This window comes from Ceratotherium simum, chromosome 29 (genome assembly GCF_057802395.1).
Source record: "Ceratotherium simum simum isolate JZ-2026a chromosome 29, ASM5780239v1, whole genome shotgun sequence".
Lineage (NCBI taxonomy): Eukaryota > Metazoa > Chordata > Mammalia > Perissodactyla > Rhinocerotidae > Ceratotherium > Ceratotherium simum.
The window spans coordinates 29195422-29219824 of record NC_141928.1 but is presented as its reverse complement, the minus strand read 5'-3'; the positions used below and the strand labels follow the sequence as shown (position 1 = coordinate 29219824).

Here is a 24403-nt window from a genome sequence, read left to right as displayed (position 1 = left end):
ATTATTGCAAAAACAATTCTTTTTTGTCTCCAGGTGGCACAGGTGTACTGTGGTGGCTGTATGCAAAGCAAAGAAGGTCTCCCAAAGAAACAGTTATTCCTGAACAGCTTCAGATAGCTGAAGACAATCTTCGGGCCCTCCTCATCTATGCCATTTCAGCCACAGTGTTCACAGTGAGTGTAGGCTGAGCTGTATCTTTCAGGTCCATGTTTTTACTTACCGGAGATCATTAATGAAGCATGCCTAGCTATTGCATGCCTAACCCTGATCTCCGTTACATGCAGTCTCTGTCCCACAGTGCAGGACGCACACAGAAGTCTTCAGAAGGCTTCCCTAATTGATGAGTGCTGTTTGATGCAACGTTTTGTTCTGCGCTGCCTGCTTTTTGAGAGAGGATTTTCACCTAGAATATTTACATTATCATTTGCTAGGAAGAACATATTTCTGATTGTCATAAGACAATGTAATTACTTTTTTAAAAACAGTTTCTTTACTACAGAAAAGTATGTTAAGAAATAGGCCACCTCATATCATTCCATTTACTTGTTCACTAGTATTTTCCCATTTTTTTCCTTTTAAACACTTCTTTTAACAACATTATTTTAAAAACATAGGTGAGCTTCGCTGCCAGGCCACTATACAGTAAAATTACTAGTTAACATGTGGTTAAATAATCTATACTCATATCTTTGGTTCATCACCTTCTCCTCTTTGAGATAAGGGAAAAAAACCTCAGTCCACTTCTTGGAGTAAGTTTTTTTTTTTTTGAGCAGTAGAAACAAAAAATAAAGCCACCATAAAACCATTGGTGTGAAAAGATAGTTGCTTGCTATTATTGTACAGATATTTATTAGTCATCTTTTAAGTACGATTCTCTGTGCCAGGTGCCAGGGCGAGGTGAGGGGGGCCAGAGGGTGAATCTGGCATGGACCCTGCTCTTAAGGAGCTCTTAGCCCAATAAAAGAAATGAAGTACAAATACCTCCTGCGCTTTTGTAGTCGTGGTATGTGGTCCTCTCCTCTATTTTCAGAGTGACAAGCGTGTATCTATTCAAATAAGTTGAGTCTCATCCTGACTGACAAACAACATGTTTTGATTCGTAATGAATGGAGAAAAGGATTATGTTTAGTTTAAAGGACATTTTCATATACAGTTGAAAATGATAAGTGTTGTAAGAGAGAGACAGACTGATAAAGTATTATTGGGATTCAGAGAATGTACTTCCCCATTTTGGAATGAAAGGTTATGTTAAAAATTTCCACCATTGTTTGGTTTCTATTTTTACTGCTTAAAACAGTAACTGAAACCATTCCCTCCATTCTCTCCATACAGGTTATCTTGTTCCTGATAATGTTGGTTATGCGCAAACGTGTTGCTCTCACCATCGCCTTGTTCCATGTGGCTGGCAAGGTCTTCATTCACTTGCCACTGCTAGTCTTCCAACCCTTTTGGACTTTCTTTGCCCTTGTCCTCTTTTGGGTGTACTGGATCATGACACTTCTTTTTCTTGGCACTGCTGGTAAGAAGACATGTTGTTTCTTTCTCTTAGTGGTGAATCTGGTTTGCATTAAAATATTTTAAAACATCAGAGAGCTATAATTCTTAAGACATTTATTGACTAAGGTTTCATAACCATCAGAACTAGTAGTGGTTATGGCTCTTCAAAACCCATTCCCTCATCATGATTTTTAGATCATCTTAGCAAAGTGGGTCTCAACCAGATAAGGCCTGGAATTGCATCCTAGTTTTGAGATGGTCATGGATTTGAAGTAAACTTCTGTACTGACTCAGATATTTGGATTTATTCTGAAATGAACTAATGAATACAGTGCTATTCTGGAGTTGCCTCAAACCCCATTTATAGTCAAAATCAACTTGCTGCCTTGGGATTTTCTAGTTTGGAAATGACCTGAACCTAGGGGGAGCTCCTAGTGATGGTAGAGTTCATAGTTAGACTGTCAGAATTGCTTGTAGCCATAGTTAATATCAAAGCTTATGCCTAAATGGAATTAATTGTGAGGAGTGGTGTAAGGATTGTGAGCTTGTATGTAACTTCTTTGGCCATTCAGTACACATTCACCAATTGACTATAATATTAATTTCTGTACTTTGCTAATAATTTAGATCTAAAATTATTGGATAAGTAATAGCTCTGAAAAAAAAATTGAAGTATTTGAAAATTCACGCATAACCAAATAATTGATAATGTGATGGTAGTTACAATCAAATGATTAAACCAAATTAAACCAAATAATTGATAATGTAAGAACTATATTCAAATGGGACAACTTTTTTTTGTGTGTGTGTGAGAAAGATCGGCCCTGAGCTAACATCTGCCAATCCTCCTCTTTTTGCTGAGGAAGACTGGCCCTGGGCTAACATCCATACCCATCTTCCTCCACTTTATATGGGATGCCACCACAGCATGGCCTGACAAGCGGTGTGTCGGTGCGCACCTGGGATCTGAACCCCGGGCCACCGCAGAGCAGCACGCACACTTAACCGCTATACCACCGGGCCGGCCCCGAAATAGGACAACTTTTAAAAGCTATATGTGATACCTTAGGGGAAAACAAAATGCATAATCGTATAATGTTTGGCTTCACAACTTTTCAAGCAATAATTATTTTTGTCCCTTAATGAAATAGCATTGTGACCATAAAGTTTGTGGTTTGGGGGTAGGGACCTGTTGTTGGAAATGAGATTAATCTTTTCCATTTAGTAGCCATTATTTCTTCATTTAAAGATTTTATTTATTTTATTTTTTGCCCCCAAAGCCCCAGTAGATAGTTGTATGTCATAGCTGCACACCCTTGTAGTTGCTGTATGTGGGACTCGGCCCCAGGATGGACAGAGAAGTGGTGCCTCAATGCGCACCCGGGATCCGAACCCGGGCTGCCAGCATCGCAGTGCGCGCACTTAACCACCAAGCCACAGGGCCGGCCCGTATTTCTTCATTTATACTTTATGTGCTTCTCCTTTCCTTCCTTGGTATTTTCCTAGGCAGTGCTGTTCAGAATGACGAAGGCTTTGTGGAGTTCAGAATTTCCGGGCCTCTGCAGTACATGTGGTGGTACCATGCGGTGGGCTTGATTTGGATCAGTGAATTTATTCTAGCATGTCAGCAGATGACTGTGGCAGGAGCTGTGGTAACATACTACTTTACGAGGTGAGAATTTATACTGTCAGAAAACTTAAGATCATCTAAGTGATTGTGTCTGAAGGACATGGAACTGAGGCTGGTAAGAGCTTCATTTCTTTAAAAAGTAATTGAAAGTGAATATGACAAAATGTTATAGTTGACAAGTCTGGGAGGTAGGAAAATGGGAGGTTATTATTTTATTCTTTATATTTTTTGTAACTTTCTCAAAAAATGAAGCAGAACAGCAAATCATGATATAACTTAAATTGTGTTTAGCGGAAGAATAAATCTTGTAGTAGTGTCTTATATAGTTTTGCATTATATAAAAGTCCATCAAAGGACAGCAAGCTTTTTTAATTTGTTTGGATCAGAACAAGTGTTGTGACTCCCTTTCCTGACTTCAGAGCTGAAATAAGCTCTAGGCGTTATGATTTTCTATTATAATAAGGTGCCGGATCTAGATTGAATATCTTTTTAAGTTCCATTTTCTAATTGTACAATTAACTCCATAAGTATTTACTAATAAGAGCTTTCAAAGCACAGTTTTATTTAACTTAAAGTATTAGAGCATAAAAACCCCATGAAACTACCATAGAGAAAGGAAACATTAATTTTATATGGTACATCTGTTGCATATTACTTTGCTGTTTTGTTGTAAAGCTAGACTAGGAAAAATGAACTGATTTTTCACTGCATTGGACTCTAAACCGTTCCTGTGTTTCCATCCTGGTCTAGCCTTGTTTTAATTGTCTTTTTGGTCATTTTTAAAATAGGGATAAAAGGAATTTGCCATTTACACCAATTTTGGCATCAGTGAATCGCCTTATTCGTTATCACCTTGGTACTGTGGCCAAAGGATCTTTCATTATCACATTGGTCAAAATTCCACGAATGATCCTTATGTACATGCACAGTCAGCTCAAAGGAAAGGTAAGGAAAAAATACTTTTCTGGACTTTCTGTGGGCATATTCCGGACCTCGGTTCTGCATGTAAAGCTCCCGACAACGTTGAGTCCACAGTTGCGAACGTTTTCTTCCAAGTCCTTGCAAAGTAGAATCCTGTCCTCCCGCTTGTCTCCTGCTCTTGTGCTCCATATGCTCTGGCAGAATCCATCTGATCACTGGTTTCCCAAAGGGTCCTATGCTTCTCTTCCTCTGTGTTGACTCACCTTCCTCCTTGGAACCTCTTCCCTGTCCTTGACTGTGGAAATAACATGCATTTCAACATAGCTTAGCTCAAATGCCACCCCTTCCTAGAAACCTTCCCTCATTCCTCCCATCTCCCCAATGATGTTGTCTCTCTCTGTTCTCCCCTCTCATAGTGCTAGTATCTATATCGTATTCTGATTCTAACCTTTTAAATGTTTAGCTTTTTTTTTTTCCTCCTCCTAGATTATAAGTTTCTTGCTGGTCTTATATACCTTACTGCGTCTTGTATGCAGTAGGTAATAAATAAACGTTGAGTTAAACTGATTAAAAAGAATTCAGCCATTACATTTTGAGGAAAAAAAAGGGTGGGTGTGGAGGCTTTCAAGCATAAGTTGTGATTTTTAAAAATTTTATTTTTCATATAGTTAGAATATTCTATATGATGGTTTGATTCTTTGGTTTTTAATTATTTCTGTTTTTCGTCCTTTCTAGGAAAATGCTTGTGCTCGATGTGTGCTGAAATCTTGCATTTGTTGCCTTTGGTGTCTTGAAAAGTGCCTAAATTATTTAAATCAGGTAAAATATTTTAAAAATAAATCTAACATTCACTTTCAAAGATAGATTTATTGTTTCTTTTTCCAAGATACAATAATTGAACTTAGTTGAAAGATGTTATGTTTATCTTATGGTGTTGTACATTGTATATATCTATTTCAATCATATTTTTAAAAGTAACATATGTTCTTACCAAGGCTCATAACTAATTAATTGTAATACATGGATAAAATATCATTAGAGTTCATCTTTCAGGAAAGACATTTATCTCTTAGCCTTTAATTCACCTTTGATTTTTCCTCAGAATCTGTCTACTCTAGCCATAGTTCTTTAATTCTTTTAAATGTTGTTTGAAAGCTTTAATTTAGTCAAAAGCTCTTGTGAGACTCCTTTTTGCAACTGTCTGCTATTATTGAAAACTAGTGTGCTTTCTATGCTGATACTTTTTTTTTTTTTGGCCCAACTGCAAAGACTAGGGTACTAGCCTGGGAAACATTATCAAAGGAAGTGCTATTTCTAAGGTCAATGGAGGAATTGATACTTAGGGGATAACAGTTCTTAGGGGAGTGGGTTGGTTCTCTGTCTTTCTGTATCTGAGCATGCAGGGCTTGCTATGAAGCACTCTTTCTATCTTTTCTTCATCTTTTTTTTTTTTTTTTTTTTTTTTTTTTTACTGCTTCTTTCCATTCCCTGAATATCAATTCTAAAGTACTGATGCCCTCATCTAATAGACCAGAGATAAAAATTGACTTTCTCACCATTTACTTCTGAGTGATTGAAGAGTAGCATTGTACTTTCCATTCACTCAAGGATAGTCAAAGGATGATAGTCCTGTGGCCATGGTGTTGAGCATGCCTGGAGTTCGCTTTATTGGAGTTCCATGGTTAATATGAAAAAGTAGGTATGAGATTTCATTAGGAAAATACATTCTTGTAGATCATAATACTCTGTGGATGTAAAGTGCTTGGAAGGTCATTATTAAAATAACGAGTAAGAGCCATAACAATCGGAAAAAGTATGTTCTTTAAAATTTGGTTTGGGACCAAGTTATCCTTATCAAAAAAATTGATGGATGCACTAAAGATAATCATCATTATGTTTTGTACCCATCACTAAATAGCTTATCCTCAGAGAGATATGCTAAACCCAGCTCTCTATTCTCAGTTCCCACCATCTTCCTACAGGTACCTTTTGCTCTCACAGTTTCCCACATGTGCCCAGAACGACTTCCTTCTAACACTTGACTAATTCCTACTGATCCTTAATGATTCCGCCTGAGCATCACCTCCAAGGAGCCTTCCCTCATCACCCCAGTCCCTCCACTGCCCTTTTACAACACCAGTTCATGCCTCTGAAAACACTAAGGACACTCTATGGAAATTGTCTATTTACTTCTTTATCGCCAGCTTTAGACTTTCAACTCCTTAAAGACAGAGATCTTATCTTATTTTTGTCTCTCCAGAAACTATCACAGTGCCTGGTACACTATAGGTGGTCTTTAAATATTTTCTGAATGAGTTATTAATCAGTGAATATTTGCATTAAAAAAGACTAATAGGATGATATAAAAGTGTAAGAAAGAGTCTCAAAAGGGAGATGTGCAGTTAGACTGAAGGAAGAAAACAAGTCACATGATGTCAAGATGGTCAGTCACCAGGGGAAAAAATCCAAAGTTTTCAGCTCACCCCAAGCTAAACATTAATGATTTAATATGGATAGTTCTGAGATGTATATCCAAACTGCGTGTTGGTCTTTCTTGTACAGGTCTTGTCCATTTTGGGTCTTCATTAGGTAGGCATGATGTTTGAAGATTCAAGGGAAGCATTAAAATAGTAATAAATCAAATACGTGAGCGAATTAGAGAGAGTGCTTCTGAACTAATCCTTAGTAGTTCTGTTCGGGAACGTGACGTGCTGCGATGTGGGGGCTGATTGCCAGTGGTGCTTCATGTCAACATATTGAAGATATTAGAAAACTTCCTGCCATGACAGGTTAAGCATAAAAATCGGTTGCCAGTGGAATTTTTTTAACCCTTGTTCCTGTGGAATGTTTCAGAGCTGGGTGGGCACTCATCTTTTTGAAGTCTAAGATGATGAGGATCATGGCAGCACTGGATAGATGAGCTCCAGAGACTTTTCTAAAATTCAAAAAAACAGTAGTGTATAAGGGTATGATGTGCGGTGCCTGAAGGGGCGCCCTCTCAGTGCTGTCACACATTCCGTGGTTTTGAGCTTCGTGCTCTGCTTGAGATCAAGCCGTAGCTGGCACCCAGATGAGAGAGTCGGCTCACACCTTTCATTTTGTCTCTGTTACTTATCAATGCTTTCTGAAAATGAAGTTCCTTTTTTCCACACACGTAGGATTGAGCCCACACTTTTATAGCCTTGTCGGAGAGGGTACAATGTATAATTAGGGGGATGTAGAGTGGAGAGAGCCAGATGTTGAAGATGCGTTTCAATTCTAACAGTGTAACTGTTTGGTAAGCTTAATGGAACTTCTGAGTCACAGTTTCCTTCTTCAGAAAGTGGAGGAAAATATACCTATCCTCACAGGCTTTAGGGCAGGATGAAATATAATGCAGATATATCAACACTTACAGTGCCTGGCTCTTGGTAGGCACCTAGTAAGTGTTGTTATCGCTCTCCCCCATTTTATTGTTTTATAAAGAACTCCCAATGTTTTACTCTAAGATAAGAGAGCTGTGGCAAAGATAATCCAAAAGGTAGTTCTAAAGATGTGTCTATTTTCTCTACAAATAAATGTAATATAAAATACTGAAGAGTTTGGAAAACCAAGACAACAAAACATCACCCATAATCTCACCATGCTAACAAAGTAGTTACTTTCATTAAAATACATATTATTAGCTTTGACAAAAAGTTTGTAATATTTCACTTCAGTGTAGTAAAGTCTGATAGTCTATAAACCTCATCTGTAAAATGGGGATAATGATAGTGTCTGTACTGCCCATTACTGTAAGGATGAAGAGAGAGAGAGTCTACAGCGCTCTGTAGGCATGCTGGGACACAGCAGGCCCTCAGAGCATGGCGACTCTTATCCTGTAGTACTGCCACAGTTTCTTTTACATTTTTTAACGTGCAGCGGTGTTTATTTTTCTCTTGTCCAGTCTTTCAAACTTTTCTTTTATGGTTTCTTGGTTGGCTTTTATGCTTACAAAGGTTTTCCCCACCTCAAGATCAAATAATTTATATAGTTCTTTAGAGGTTTGCTTTTTTTTTTTGGCTTGAGGAAGATTGTCCCTGAGCTGACATCTGTGCCCATCTTCCTCTACTTTGTATGCGGGATGCCGCCACAGCATGGCTTGACTGAGTGGTGTATAGGTCCGCACCCAGGATCCAAACCCATGAACCCCAGGCAGCTGAAGTGGAGCGGGCAAACCTAACCACTACGTGACCGGGGCGGCCTTCCCTCCCACCCGACTCCCCTTTTTTTTTAAATGCTTAACTCTTTTGTTTGTCTGGGATTTGATCAGTTGTCCCAGGACCAGTTAGTGATTAATCTCTTCTGCTGTGAAATGCCAGTTTAATCATGTATTAATTCTTATATATCATGCTTCACTCTGTCTCAGGACTTTCTTTTCTGTACCATTGATCTGCCTATTCTTATACCAGTACTGCAATATTTAATTTATTATAGCTTCATTATATATCTCAAGTATCTTATGAGGCAAATCCTTCTCATTCTTATTTTTCGATTTCTTGTCTATTCACCTGTTTACTCTCTGAAATTATGTTTAGATTATTCAGTAGAGTTAAGTGAAATAATAATACTAATTATAAAGCCAGCTGACATTTATTGAGCACTTACCATGGGCCAGGCAGGCACTGTGGCTCACACATTACATGCAAATCTCCCATTTAGAGTTCTGTTTTGTCTAGTACTCTTTGGAAATAGTTAACAATGAGTTAGTTAATGTCCCTTTCTGTCGTTTTTTTCTCCTGTCCTTTCTTTTGCTGTCACTCCTAAGATCAGCATGCACCCTGAAGTTAAAAGCCTTTGAGTAGGTTAGACAACGCAAACCCCTGCAGGGCCAGTTGAGGTCCATTACATTACTGATGTGAGTGAGTGCAGCAGGCAGGGTCCAAGGCAATAGAGAGTGGTAGAGACTGTGCTAAACTGGAGAGCTCATATTCCATCCAAACAGGGCAGTCACTACTTAGCTCTAGTATATTGTTGCCATGGGAGAGTTTATAGGCACCTTCTAACTCTTCCAGTTTCCCAAGAGAAGCCAGGATTCTGGATGTTTGCATTTTATCTCCTGCCATTAAAATGTTGACAGCTAATTAAAAAAAAAAAAATAACTCTGAGTGAGCCAGAGCAAATAGGTCTTTGGGCCACACAATGTCAGTTGTCCATGGGCCACCAGTTTGTTGCCACTGCTCTAGAGAATTTAGAGGATAATAGTAGAAAAGAGTGTTGGTAGGCGGGTAGAGGAGGCCGGACTCATTTTGCAGCACAATATGAAATTCCATAATCCAAAACCATGCTCCAATGCCAGACAGCATGGAAAATATAGCTGGCTTCAAAAAAGAGCTTTAGATTTTTAAAATAAGCCATTAACTATTTATAGCATAGATGCTAGAATTTTGTAAATAAATAGAGTAAACTGTGAACTGCTCTTTGTTTCTGCAGGTGCTTATCTTAATGTGACGTGAAGGTGATTGTACATCTAATCTAACAGAAAGAATTCACTTTAAGTAGAGAGATTGTTACAACTAGAATCTGTTTCTTTTGGTCATTGGATTACTCAGACTTTGGTGGGGTTCTTTGTTGTTGTTAGTGCCATGGAGTGGATTCTGGCTCCTAGCAACCCTGTGTAATGCTCTGCTGCTCTTCATAGGGTCTTCATGGCCAGTTTTTTTCGGAAGTGGGTGGCCAGGTCCTTCCTACTCTGTCTTAGTCTGGAAGCTCCACTGAAAGCTGTCCACCATGCGTGATCCTACTTATATTCGAAATCCTGGTGGCATAGCTTTCAGCATCACAGAAACACGTACCCACCACAGTATGACAACCGATGGATGGGTGGTGTGGTTCCCTGATCAGGAAACAAACCCAGGCTGTGGCAATGAGAGCGCAGAATCTTGACCACTTAACCACCAGGGCCGGCTAGGCCTCAGTTTACTTTGACACCATTCGGAGATAGTATATTTAACACTGGAGGGTATCTGATCTCTGGCTGATAAGCTCTTAGGATTATAAAGCTTTTCTCTACATAGTAAGAGTGAGAGTCATAGAGAATATTATTTGATCACTTTCTACCTGATACTATACTAAACACTTTATATACATTATCACTTTCTTTCCACAACTCTGAGGAAGGCTCATTTCCTCTGTTTTATAGATGAGAAAATTGAGACTGGCATCTTTTGGCAGATCACATGCCCTAGAGGTGGAGGAAGTTTTCAAATCTAAGTTTGCCTAGCTCTTGCCATGATATCGCACTGCCTCTCATATAAATATATACATGTTTTTGTGTAACATATAGAAAATTAAAATATAGTTTATTATAGAGAATATGCAGACATCTCAAATTTTTATGTATCATGCTGTAAACTAAGACAAGTGATGGTTTTAAAGACAATCTATTTAATTTAAGATTTGCAACATATTTTTAATTCTTATACCCCTTAAAAAGTCTAAGAATTTAGAACCAAACTGAATGAAATATATAGTAGAGGTTGGACTTTGTGGCTTCTCCATCCCCCACTCAAAATAAGAAAGGGATCATTTAATTGCCTTTTCCCTTATTTAATTTACAATGATCCACACATAGAGTGGCACATACCTATTTACCTTTTCCTACCATTGCTGTCTACCTTGCCCCTATTAAGTGAGTTATTATGTAAAGATTTTAAACTTTAAGAGAATTTCTGGGTAAGTGAAGAAAGGAAAGAAGGTGTGAAAATGTGACAGCCGTGCAGGCCTGGGTTACCTGCATGGTGACCCTCTGCCCTAAGATATTTTCTTCTACATGACCAGTGCTTTTTCACTTTATCATGTCAGTCAAGAAGCTACTAGTGACCGCTTGGCTAATAATAGGCATCCTTTTAAAAAGATTCCTGGATGGTGTTCATCTTTTATCTTGCTTCTGGGAGTTGAATAGTCTCAAGCCTGTGTCCTGCCTGAGCAGATGTTAAACATCGGCTAAATGGTAATCATTGATGCCTCCCCGTGGGCAGGTTAGCTCCGGATCAGGAAGGCTGTCTGAGAAGGAGGTAGGTGGGCTCTACAAATCTCAACTAAGTGGTCTGCAGAAAGTTCAGAGAACAGTAATAGCTAAAACCATAAACGACTCAATTTCTGAAGAACTTGAACGTGAATCCTTTTAGACTAGGAGGTATAGAAGTGGAGGAAAAATTCCTTGGCCTGCAGTGATCTGTAGCACGTTTTTCTTCCTGAAGAGGTCGTCTTGACCTTCCTGCCTTGGGAGTGAGAGAAAGAGCTTATAAATCATCCACTTAGTTTTTTCAGAGAGGTTGAATACAAAAGAGTTGCACAGATCTGTAGGAATATTTCCAATAAGCCTAAATTTCTATGAGCATATCCAAGCCTGGAACTGATGAGTGGAGAAAAGAAATCACTGCTGCCTCCTTCCATGTCTACAAATAAATAGGCTACCACTCTAAAAGTAGATGGAATGGGCAGGGCTGGGTGGGGAGAGAAGAAAAAAGCAGCAGAGGAGGAATAATTCTCACACTGAAGCTTCTGAAAATTAATGAGGGCAACAAAAAAGCTTTTATAGTTTGGTTTGGAAGTGTTGGGCCCTCTCCAGGAGTCAGCTGGTCTGATGATCACAGAGGAGAGATTGGAGGTGTGTGGATCCTCTCTTGCCTCTATCTCTCCTTTCAGGGAAAGTCATTTTCAAACTGGAAAGGGTAGAATGGCATAGGTGAGAGTGAGTTGTCGGTCCTCATTGAGGGGGCGTGATTTCAGACAGTACCCAGTTGATTTAAATGGGTTATCCAATATCCTTGATTCTAGACATTATAATGCTTTTTTTTACTTCAGGAAGCTTCTCATAATCAATATACATAGTTAATATGGTGGGATATTTTCCCCTGAAAACTTGTTATTAAAGAACTGGTTCATTAGTCTCTTATCATGTCTTAGAATAGGGGAAATAAGGTATTTCTCTCCAGGGAAGTTTTATCTCAGTTCACTAAAGACATTTGTCAGTTGTTGAACTGAAGAATTATAGTGCAAGATCCTACAAGACTGGAAGTTGTGGAGAAAGGTACTAAAAGACTAGAAAAATGGTCAAATGTGTTTGTATTTCAAAAGGGATAAGGAGATGGTTTCCATAGACTGTAAAGGAGGTTGATATTGATCCTGGGCAATATTCTAGAACAGGGGTCAGCAAAGTTTTTCTGCAAAGGACTGGATAGTAAATATTTTTGGCTTTATGGGCCATATAGTCTCTCTCACAGTTGCTCAGTTCTGCCATTGTAGCATGAAAACAGCCATAAACAATATGGAAACAAATGAACGTGGCTGCGATCCAGTACAACTTTATTTACAAAAGTAGGCAGCGGGCCAGATTGGGCACACAGGTTGTAGTTTGATGACTTCTGCTCTGGAATAAATTATTAAATGGGTTTTTTTGTGAGGACATAGGGAACTGGTGAGAACCGGGAACTAATCTGGGTTCTTTGAGAGTAGACCAGGCTTGGGAAGTTCTCCATTGTTTTTTCAGCAGAATTGCTATTACACAAGATCAAGAGTATAGTTGATGTTGATGTCATTGAGGCATTTGGCAAAATGTTTCGAAAGAGGCTTTGTAGAAGATGAAGAAACGTGGACCACTCCAGTTAGGTAGTTAACTCTTTGGTGCCTCCTATCTTTAACTGATGAGAAGCACTGGCAGATGACAATGTAAGAGAGCAAGCAGCAAATGAATGCTACCAGAACAACTTAATAGTATGAGTTCTTTAAAATATTGTATATATTAACTTTTGAGATAAAAAGACCTGTAAACATAATGTAGTAATCTATTCTGATAATAAATTACCCTAATTTGTATAATGGGATTTCATACATTAAAGTCATACTATGTTTCTCAAAGGGCACCATGATTTCCTACTGCTCCGTTACTGAAAAAGTTAATGAGCCACAAGTAGTGACCTACTCAGTACAGTACTCTTTCCTTGGCCCTGAAATGTTCTGCATTTTTAATCAGTGAATTTAATCATATAATGGCAAATTAAATTTTTGATAACTCAAACCTCATCTTCATACCAGGCTCCTAATAACTAACTAACAAGCATACATTTGGAACATTCATAAATTAAAGACTATCTCTCCCAAGCTCAGTGTTTAAAACTTTATAGACAACACAATATAAAGTAAGTCCTTTGTGTCTAGCAGTTTTCCAGCACCTTCAACATTTTGGACTCACCAATAATTTTTTAGGTCAGCACTAAACCAAAAATTCCTCAGGACCATAAGTTTTAGTCACAAAGCTCATATACTTTCCCTTCCTAAGACTCAGACGTATTTGAGGTTATAATACTTATTCACATTTCTCAGAAAATGCCAATGCTATTCTAGAATGTACTGTAAAAAAGAAGGGAAAAAAGTCATAGTCTGTGACTGGTGGGTCAAAGAGGACATGGGGCAGCAGAAGCAGCTATAATTGAATCAAAGTGTGTCAGCTGGAACTCAGTACTACAAAGGACACAAAGCCAGCTCAGTCTGGCCTAAAAAAGAGAAAGAGTGAAAAAGGGGGGTGGAGGGGGGAGAGGGGAGAGACTCTTAGCAATTTATTAGCTTCTGTAACTGAGAAGACCAGAAATCTGGCTAGTTGCTAATCGTGCAAACGTTGTCACCAAGTGCAAGCCCCTGGTTTCTTTCTGCTCTGACTTCTGTGATGTTAGCCTCACCCTCAGTTTCACACTGTGAGCTCCAGCAGCTCCAGGTTCTTCCCATTATGTTGACAAAACAGCCAAGATGAGGAAGATTGGCACAGATGTTAGTTCAGGGCTAATCTTCCTCGCCAAAAAACCCAAACCAAACCAAAACAAAAAACAGCCAAGGCAGTTCATACCCTTACACCTTGCTGTCCGGGAAAATGAGAGAGAGGCTCTGTGAGGAGTGCCTATGGAAGAGAAAAGAAACTTCTTTTTCCCCAGAAGCCCCAGGGAACATCTTTACTTTCATTGGCTCTGATTAGTTTATGTACCAATCCCTGAACCAATCATGTGGCCAGGTGGGTAGAACATGCCGATTGATTGGCTTATATCAGTCAAGGCCTACCCCACCAGAGCTGGAGGTGGTGTCAGTCCCACTCAGAATGGGGACGGGCTGTTTTCTCAAAGGGGATTTGGGGTCCTGCTCCTAGGAAGGAGGCGTTTGAAATGTTGGGCAACAAACAACTGTCTACTACAATAACCGTGAGAAGTGACATCATAGAAGAAAGCACCAAGGAGGTGATGATAGGTTCCAGATGAAACAGCACAGCAATCTTATGACTTTACACATTTGTGTAACTTTTAAGGCATCGCTAAAATGATAATATTGCGTCACAGATATTCACAGTGATGCACCTGAGACATCTAGGAAAGGTTAAATTGTTTGATTTACTAAGACAGAGAAGAAGTTAATGGATGTTGGAAAGATTTGTGTGTATTTTAATAAATATCAGTGTTTTTAAAGGACCAAAACTAAGCCAGCTGAAAAGCCCTTTACCATATTAGATATTTCTGTTGTTGTTGAGGTCATATTGGTTTATAACATCGTGTAATTTCAGGTGTACATTATTATTTATCAGTTTCTGTATAGACTGCATCGTGCTCCCCGCCAATAGGTATATATATTTTTTTAATGTCTCATATTTCTTTGTGCTTAATCTTAATCTGTACCTCATCAAAGCCATGGGTTTACCTGTGAATTTTTTTTTGTTTTTTTTGTGAGGAAGATCGACCCTGAGCTAACATCCAATGCTAATCCTCCTCTTTTTGCTGAGGAAGATTGGCCCTGGGCTAACATCTGTGCCCATCTTCCTCCACTTTATATGGGATGCCGCCGTAGCGTGTCTTGACAAGTGGTGCATAGGTGCGTGCCTGGGATCCGAACCCGAGAACGCTGGGCCGCCGAACCAGAGTGCGCACGCTTAACCACTATGCCACCAGGTCTGCCCCTAATTGTGAAATATTTTTATAAGCTATACTTTAACTATGTTTAGTTTATATCTTAATAGAGTAAGATTATGTTTATTAGTGAAAATATTGCTTTTGCTTTTGTCCAGAATGCATACACAGCCACAGCTATCAATAGCACCAACTTCTGCACCTCAGCGAAGGATGCCTTTGTCATTCTCGTGGAGAATGCTTTGCGAGTGGCTGCCATCAACACAGTGGGGGATTTCATGTTATTCCTAGGCAAGGTAAGACCAAGTGTATTATCTGAGACCTACAGTAAATTTTTGCATATATATGTATTTGCTCTTTAATTTCAAAAATATATAACCCGTCAAAAAACTAAAAGTAACATAATATGAAGCAAGTACCTACAAAGCCCTTAATATGCATCAGACACTGTTCTAAGTACTTTACATGAATTGTGCTCATTTAATCCTTACAACAGATTTGTAAAGGAAGTTCTATTATTATCCTCATTTTACAGATGGAGAAACTGAGGTACAGAGCAGTTAAGTAATATGCCCATGTTTCTCCTTACATATTTTCAACTGTAAAGAAGTAAGAAACAGTCTGCGTAGTGGTTGGGGATACTGCATCTGGAGCCTGAATGCCTGGATGTAAACCTGGCTCTGTCACTAGCTGTGTGACCTGAGGCAGGGTCCATAACCACTCTGTGCCTCAGTTTGCTCATCTATAGAATTGGGATAATAGTAGTGCCCAACCCCTAGGGTTGTGAGGATTAGACCAGTTAATACATGTAGGGTACCTAAGACAGTGCGCGACACATTGTAAGTTCTTGATGAATTTGAGTTGTCGGCGTTGTTACTGTATATAAACCCCTTTAAAATAGAGCCGTTAGGGAATGAGGCTTAATGAGTGTCTGAGAAGAGGTCATTTTTTTCTATACTATTAAAATCTGCAAAATTAACATTATAATTGGATTTCATGGTATCTGTATTTCAAACCACAAAATATTCAGAAAATTTTAAAAATTGAATTAATAAAAAGACACCACCGCTGTAACCTAATAACAACTATCATTTTTATATATTCCCTCCCAATGTTTTTCCACAGGCTTATATTTCTATGGTATGACAGTCATAGTGTACATTCCTGTTTGTTCTGCCCTTTTCACATCATATTATCATACACATTTTTCATATTGTGTTGATAATTTTCATAATTACTCATTATCATGATGGTCAATGTTCCATCAAATACTATTCCTAAATAGTCTCTTAATACTGAACACTTAGATTACTCCAGCCATTATGCTTTTAAAATGCTTTGAAAAGGAAAAAATTGATGGAGAAAGGCATTGATAGCACTGTGTGGTTTAAGTTCTTAGGCAACGGTCATCTAAAAAGAATTATAAAACTCCGAGGATAGTTTGTTTTGAAAATTTGTGATTAAACGTACATTATGACTGTTGGATTTGTTCTTGTCATGTTTTTACAGTAAGAGGAAATTTTTTATGGTGAAGATTGAATGAGTTAATCCCTGTTAAGGACTAAGTACAGTGCCTGACACTGTTATTAACGATTATTTATATGCTATGCAACTAATTCAGGAGGGCTTCAAATTCTTTGTTTATTTTATAACTTATCCCTACTGCTAAGAAAGATAAGAAGCAACTTAAAATAAAAACCTATATACACAGAGCAATTAAAATAAAAGGGAAATAAGAAGCCATATGGAGGAATGAGGAAGAAAATTATGTTAAGTGGCAACCTTGGATCATTTTGGTGATTTTGGTAAACTCTGATTGAGATATTTGCTGGGCACCAGGTACTGAGGGAGGTGCTATTTATGTGGAATGTTGTATGTGGTCCTCCCCTGTAGGGTGAGCTATTAATATTATCTTCATTTTATAGCAGAGGAAACCAAAGTTTAGAGACCTAAGTAGGTTGCCCAAATTTAGAGAACTAGAATGTGGCAGAGCTGGAGTTCAGACTCAGGTCTGTCTGACGTCTGAGTTTTCGGTCGCTGTGTGCTGTAATTGCTTCAACAATTTGCTTGAACAATATCATCAGTTGATAAACAATCTACTGCTTATCAATAGAGAAATGGTTGGAAATAATAGTCAACAGACTGTTATTCACCTATTAAACCATGTTTTTTATTGAGTTTATAGTATGATAACACATATAATATGATAAGTGAAAAGGCCGAGTAAAACTACTAGACTGTCCCAGTACTGTTTAAAAATGTGCCTAAGAAGAAGAATCAAAAGTAATATCTCAAAGTGTTAATAATGATTGTCTTTGGATGTTGAAAATATGAGTGATTCCAAGCCCCTCCCCCTACTTTACCATAATAAGGTAAAATTCTCTATATTAAGTATGCTTTCCTTTTATAATGGAAAAATATATAGATGATAAAATACAATGTTTTAAAATTGGCTTTGAGTTTTTCAGCAGCCTACTGACCTGTCCATCAAAATTTTTTCTTTAGGTTTATCATAACCTTTCATTCATTCAACAAATATCTATAGAGTGACTACTTGTAATGTGCTAGGGGCTATTCTAGGTGCTGGTTATATAGTAGTCAATAAAGAGAATTTAAAATCCAGTACAAAAGACAGTTTTGTATCCCTCTTTTCACTTAGTATTATATTATGAGCATTTCCTATTTTATTAAAAATGTTTTAAACATGGTTGTAGAATTGCTGTATCATCTATGAGCGTTTCCTATTTTATTAAAAATGTTTTAAACATGGTTGTACAATTGCTGTATCATCATTTATTTAACCAAGCCTCTGGGGTTTTGTTACACTTAAACTGTTCTCAAGTTTTTACTAATATAAAATATGCTACAGTGAAACCTTTGTATACAAATCCTTGTCCACATCAGTACTTATTTCCTGAGTTCGGAATCCTAGAAGTGGGATTAATGAATCAGAGTACATAACAGGGGTCTTGATATACATTGCTAAATTGCTTTCCCGGAAGGTATAATTTTGAATAATATAATTGTATATTTTTCAAAAAATGACTTTCTTTTTTTTTTTAAAGAAAAGCCAGAAATGGCTCCCAGTCACTTATCTTTTTTTTTTTTTTTTTTTTTTTGGTGAGGAAGATTGACCCTGAGCTAACATCCGTTGCCAAACTTCCTCTTTTTTTTGCTGAGGAAGATTAGCTTTAAGCTAACATCCGTGCCCATCTTCCTCTATTTTATATGTGGCATGCCGCCACACCATGGCTTGATGAGCGGTGCATAGGTCTGCACCCGGGATCTGAACCTGCGAACCCTGGGCTGCCAAAGTGGAGTGCATGCACTTAACCACTACACCAGCAGGCTGGCCCCCTAAAAAATTACTTTTAACACCATGAAAGATAAACATTTTTTCTAATCGAGAAATCCAAAAAGGAGAAAAATAAGAGGGAAAAAATCTTCTGGATTTCCAACATACTAAGATAAATTCTTTAGTTTTCCTTTTTTTAAAAACATAGTTCTGATCACAGAATACACAAAAGTAAATCTATGTAATGAAACATAGTTCATTACAGTTAAGTGGCTGCTAGTGTGCAGAAATAGTTTCTGATCAGGTAGTGCAACTAGATAGATCATAATAAACATTGTAAAAGACAGTGTCAGGAACGAACTATTGATACAACAACTTGGATGAATTATGCTATGTGAAAAATGCCAATCCCAGGAGATTAAATACTGTATGATTCCATTTATATAACATTCTTGAAATGACAACATTATGGAAATGGAGAACAGATTTGTGGTCGCCCAGTTAGAGATGGCATTGGGGGGAAGTAGGAGTACCTATAAAAGGTTAAAATGAAGAATCTTTGTGATGATGGAAATGTTCTGTGTCTTGACTGTATCAATATCAGTGTCCGTCCTGGTTGTGACATTGTACTATAGTTTTACAAGATGTTGCCATTGGAAGGAACTGGGTAAAGGGTACATGGAATCATTCTCTGTTATTTCTTACAACTCCATGGGAATTCACAGTTGTCTCAAAATTTAAAATTTACTTTAAAAAACTCTGAATTTAAAAAAAACACAAAAGATAGTGTGATGGATTCCATTTCTTGGAGCCCCAGGGGTTTCATGGAATGCTAAGTTAGATTGGGAAAGGACCTTAGCTCTTCTAGTTTAGTGGCTTGTGACCTGTGATCATTGGCCTGTAGGGTCCTTAAAGGTAAGACTAGAGATTTGCAAGCTATTTAAACATTTTTAAGTCTTGTAGATATTGCATATTTGCCCCAATAAAACTATACAAAGAAAAAAAGTCTTAAGTTTCATCGCTTCTGTGTGAAATTATTTTACCTCTATTTGATAATACTTTTTCTAACACTAATTATATGTTCTAGTTGACAGTTTATTTGGCTTTGATTAATAAAAGAGGAAAATTCTATTTTATTAGTAACCAAATCTTCCAAACCTGGATTCTGTGGGAAAAGAGCATCATAAATGCAAGATTTGTGGTGGAAAAAAAGAAAGAAACTAAGATTGCCAGGCACTGTGTTAAATGCTTTCAGAATTCTTATTTTAACAATTATGGGATGTGTGTACTATTATTGTCTTAAAGATGGAAAAACAGGCTGAGAAAGGTTAAATGAACTTGCTTAGAGTCACAAAACTAAGAAGTATTAACTCTGTGATTCAAATCCACATCTCTCTCTCCAAAACTAGCATCCTTTCCTTCCTGCCTCTCGCATCCTACCCTATGTAGGAATCTCTTCTGTTATATCACCAATAATTTATCCTCTGGAACGGGAGTGTCTAAACTTTTTAAATCATGCATCCTATTAGAAAAAAAAATTGAGCACACTTCCCCAATATATTTGCATTGATTTCTTAATGATATATGTACAGCTTTTACTAATATATGCATTATAAAGTGTAATATAAAACGAAATTTAAATATGTGAGAAATATAAGTAGAAGTCTCAGGTGATCCTCTTGAATAGATGCTCCCTTGAGTATGTGTACCCTACCATGGAGACCACTGATACAGACCAGCACTTGTGGTAGGCTGTGGACTTTTATCAGAATCTTTTAAAGATTTTATTTATTTATTTTTCCCCCAAAGCCCCAGTACATAGTTGTCTGTCGTAGCTGCACATCCCTCTAGTTGCTGTATGTGGGACGCGGCCTCAGCATGGCTGGAGGAGTGGTGCCTCGGTGCGCACCCGGGATCTGAATCCGGGCCGCCGGCAGCGGAGCGCACGCACTTAACCGCTAAGCCACAGGGCCGGCCCTATCAGAATCTTTTAAAATGAATGTTGCTGGGCTTTATCTTAGATCCAACCAGTCAGACTCTGGGGGTAGGGCCCAGGAATCTGCATTGTTCACAGACTCCTCAAGTGATACCTAGCCCCTCTGTAGTTTGAAAACCCAGTAATGTATCCTCTGCTTGAATAAGTGCATGACACCCTTTCATCATATTTGGGAGTAATTATGACATTTCTTTGACGTTTTTGGCTAAACATCACTAATTCTTGAAGTTGTTTCTCATGTGACAATGTCCAGCCTTCCACCTCAGCAGCTTTTGTCTCAGCGTCTTGTTTGTCTGAACCACACCTTCTACCTGTAATTGTCTTTAACATTTCAAATGTGGTTTAACTTATAGTCGCATAGTGAGAGCATAAAGAACCTCAGTCCTCCCATGGGGTGTATAAAAAACTTGAAGCAGTTAAGAAATAGCTCACTCTAAAATTAAAACCAAAAGAGTGAAAGAAAATGGGTGTAATTAGCTATCTCTGGAAATAACCCCAGAAAATAAGTCATTATAAGAGAATATTCATAAGTGTTTGCCACTAAATGTTTGGGGGGTCTTTCGGATCTTGGGCAGACCCAGATTTGTTCCCTAAAATCATCTGAGAGAGGGATTGATTTATAGCTTAAACAATATATTGTCTAATGCATTATGACTCTTGATGAAGATAATCTTGAATGAGAGATGCTTTCATGTTGATAAATAGTAGGGAAAAGGCCAAAGAAGAATTCTCAGTCTAGCTGTCCTCAGCACTGGACCGGGAAAGGCTGCTGTGGTTCTGGAGCACTATTTCTTTTCCTTTGTTATTTAAAACTTGATACTTGGCCAAGTAAAGGGCTGGGCAAGAGTGTGTCTGGGATTCAGTATGACCTATTACTGCTTTGTATCAGTACTCAAGTATTTGCTGAGTTGTTACCTGGAAAGAGCCCTGGAGTTGGCATTGGAAGACCATTATTTGGGTGGTGTCTGCTCTTCTACTCTGTGACCTTGAGCAGGTCGGCTAGCATCTCTGAACTTGTTTCCCAATCTATAAAATGACGATGATAACATTTGCCATAAACTATTCATAGGGTTATTGAAAAGCTGAAATAAAATGTATTAAAGGAACCACAAAAAATTTAAAGTGCTACGTGTGAGGTGATGAAGCATCAGAGTAGGTGGTTCATAACAATAAGCAACTTGGCTATTTCTTTTATTCTTATAGCATGGATGTTTTTGGCAACCTCTTTCCACACAGATAGTGCAAATCTAAACTTCATGGCAAGTCACATTAAATTTACCACATATTCTATGTGAGATAAAATATGAAACAAAGAAAAAGCTCTTAGAGATGGTTGTTGCAGCATTATTTATATCTGAAAACAATATAAATCACCAACTGTAGGAGAATGGTTAAATAAATTTTAAATCACCCATAAGATGAAATTATGTAACTGAATAAGTATTTATGAAACATTTATAAGGATACTATAATTATTAATGAAGAGCTTTTAATGATTTGTTTATATAATACTATTTCATATATGTAAAAATGCTTAGAAAAGAATACATCGCAATACCCTGAAATGTCAATAATTTTCTTCTGAGTGCTAAGAGTGTATAATTTTTTTTCTGAAATATGCATACATTTATCTTAAAAATTGTATTGTGTATATGGGTATATATGGATTATACTTTTTAATTTGAGATGAAGTGGACTCACGCAACCATCATTTATAAATAGTAAAGAGAATTTTAAGTCTGCGAAAGATAAAGTAGTGGTTTTCTACAGTAGGATATTAAATGTGGTCTTTGCTCTCTCTGCTTCAGGTGCTGATAGTCTGCAGCACAGGTTTGGCTGGGATTATGCTGCTCAACTACCAGCAAGATTACACAGTATGGGTGCTGCCTCTGATCATCGTCTGCCTCTTTGCTTTCCTAGTCGCTCATTGCTTCCTGTCCATTTACGAAATGGTAGTGGATGTATTATTCTTGTGTTTTGCCATTGATACAAAATACAATGATGGGAGCCCTGGCAGAGAATTCTATATGGATAAAGTACTGATGGTAAGTACTTCAAATGCCCTCTACTGCTTTAGGGATAAAATTACTAATAAAAATATTTTGTAAAACATTATTCCCTACATTTAATTCTCATTTTATGCACTGAGTAATTCAGAATTAAACCTGTAGCACTCATGGATGAGGTTAGTCTTGGGGAACACCCTTGCAGGACATTTGATCTTGTCCAAAATGTCCATAAAATGTTTGGTCCATCAGACATTTGGTCTACGGCAGAAGGTCCTTGATATGTGCTCATACTTGGTTCTCTCCAAAACATCCATGGAGAAGTTGAGTCCACGCCAAAAGGTCCTTGATATTTGGTCCTGTCCAAGACCATTTGGCATGGACCAAATATGCTCATGGAAATTTTGGACAGGACCAAATGTCAAGGACCTTTTAGGGTGGACCAAATGTCTTATGCACCAAATGTCTTTATGGATGTTTTAGACAGAACCAAATATCAAGGACCATTTGGCATGGACCAAATATCTGATAATTGAGGAAATCAAGAAAGAAGGCCTTCTTGTCATAGGCAGGACATGGATTTCAAATCCACCTAGCTAGAGCAGTACCCATTAATAGTCCTGAGTTCACACTATTCCATACTGCTGTTCCTCTCTTTGCAGTTAGATGGTTTTGCATTGACTTTTTAAACTTGACTTTTAGCCCTTGAATTGGAACATTGGACCACTAGTACCCTAAGTGTCCTTTCCTGAAGTGGGGCTCAAAGACAAAAAGTCTTATTTCTCAGGTTGTAGTGCCTACCTGTATTTCTCCATCCACCACCTTTCCAAATATTATTGCTATCAACTCCATTAAAACCCATTATCCTGAGTATGCTAGGCCAAATTGAAGGTGTTTTGTGATGAATACATGTTAACAGACCCATGACTGGTAGATTGTATTGTTTTCCATTAGTCAAGATCTCAACCTTTGCACAGATCTTATATTCAGATTCTTTATAGTTATGTAGCCTCTGCAGCTTCCCTATATTAGAACCTCAATTAAATTTTTTGAAAAATTTAGAAACCGTGTTAAAATGGTTTAAATACTATTATCATCAATGTCAAATGCTACCAAATTAAAGATGCTTCTCCTCCATCCCCCCCCCAGGCCCCAGTACATAGTTGTATATTCTAGTTGTAGGTCCGTCTAGTTCTTCTATGTGACCTGCCACCACAGAATGGTTACTGACAGACGAGTGGTGTGGATTTGCGCCCGGGCAGCAAACCTGGGCCACTGAAGCAGAGCACACTGAACTTTTAACCACTAGGCCATCAGGGCTGGCTCTAAAGATGCTTTTTAGTAATAGGACTTTGCTATTAAGCTGTGAAATATTCCTATGTTGAGAATAAGTAATATTGAAGACTAAACATTACACATTGAAATAACAAATCATCTTTCAGGAGTGTGATTTATCTACTTAAATCTAAAATAAATGTATTAATAAATAGGCTAGATTTTTTTTAATAGCAAAAATTACAAATGATTTAACTGACTTACTGGGTACTGATTATCACTTTTACTGAGAGAATCATCAACTAAATTTTGGACGTTAAAATTTCTAAATTGTAATTCTAACGGGTTATTTTCATAATGGAATTTGACCTATGAGCATTGCATCTCTCTCATGATTAAGGCATTCAGAAGAAGAGTTGGTTTTTGTTTTTTAAGGCACTGATTGAAAGCAGAGTAAAAAAATATTTTATAGAGAAATATAGTTTTCTCTGTAAGAATGATGAGGATATTTAATGAAGAAGTGCTCTATAAACTCTGACAGAATGGAAACGTTTCCTTTGGGGCATAATCCCATTTTCACTACTTCTGACCACAGGTTCTCGTTGTTACTTTCTGTCCTCCTGCTTTACAGAGTAATTTCAAGGCCAGATAGAGTTTTTTGAAGTAGCTTATTTATGATTTGGTAAATGGTTTTAGTAGTATCGGTGCTTTCTTTTACCTTCTAGGGTTATTTTAAAGAGGAGGCTTATGGAGTAAAATGTTCTTGTTTTTCCATGTAACCTTGATATGGAAAAAGTAAAACCACAAATAAAACAATATTCTAAGTATGGGAAATTAGTCTTTTTTAAAAACCTTAGGTATTTTCTCTTCCGGATAGAA

At 37.7% G+C, this 24403-nt stretch overlaps 1 protein-coding gene across 3 annotated transcripts in view; it reads left to right on the top strand.

The window, feature by feature from the left end:
* SLC44A1 (solute carrier family 44 member 1) overlaps positions 1 to 24403 on the top strand; it is a 182224-nt gene that overhangs the window by 113462 nt on the left and 44359 nt on the right. For all 3 annotated transcript variants that reach the window (XM_087419364.1, XM_087419363.1, XM_087419362.1), the window contains exons 8-14: positions 34 to 173; positions 1333 to 1519; positions 3004 to 3169; positions 3916 to 4072; positions 4784 to 4867; positions 15111 to 15248; positions 22052 to 22288. In XM_087419364.1, coding sequence (XP_087275490.1) covers positions 34 to 173; positions 1333 to 1519; positions 3004 to 3169; positions 3916 to 4072; positions 4784 to 4867; positions 15111 to 15248; positions 22052 to 22288 — 1109 coding nt within the window. The remainder of the gene's footprint in view (positions 1 to 33; positions 174 to 1332; positions 1520 to 3003; positions 3170 to 3915; positions 4073 to 4783; positions 4868 to 15110; positions 15249 to 22051; positions 22289 to 24403) is intronic.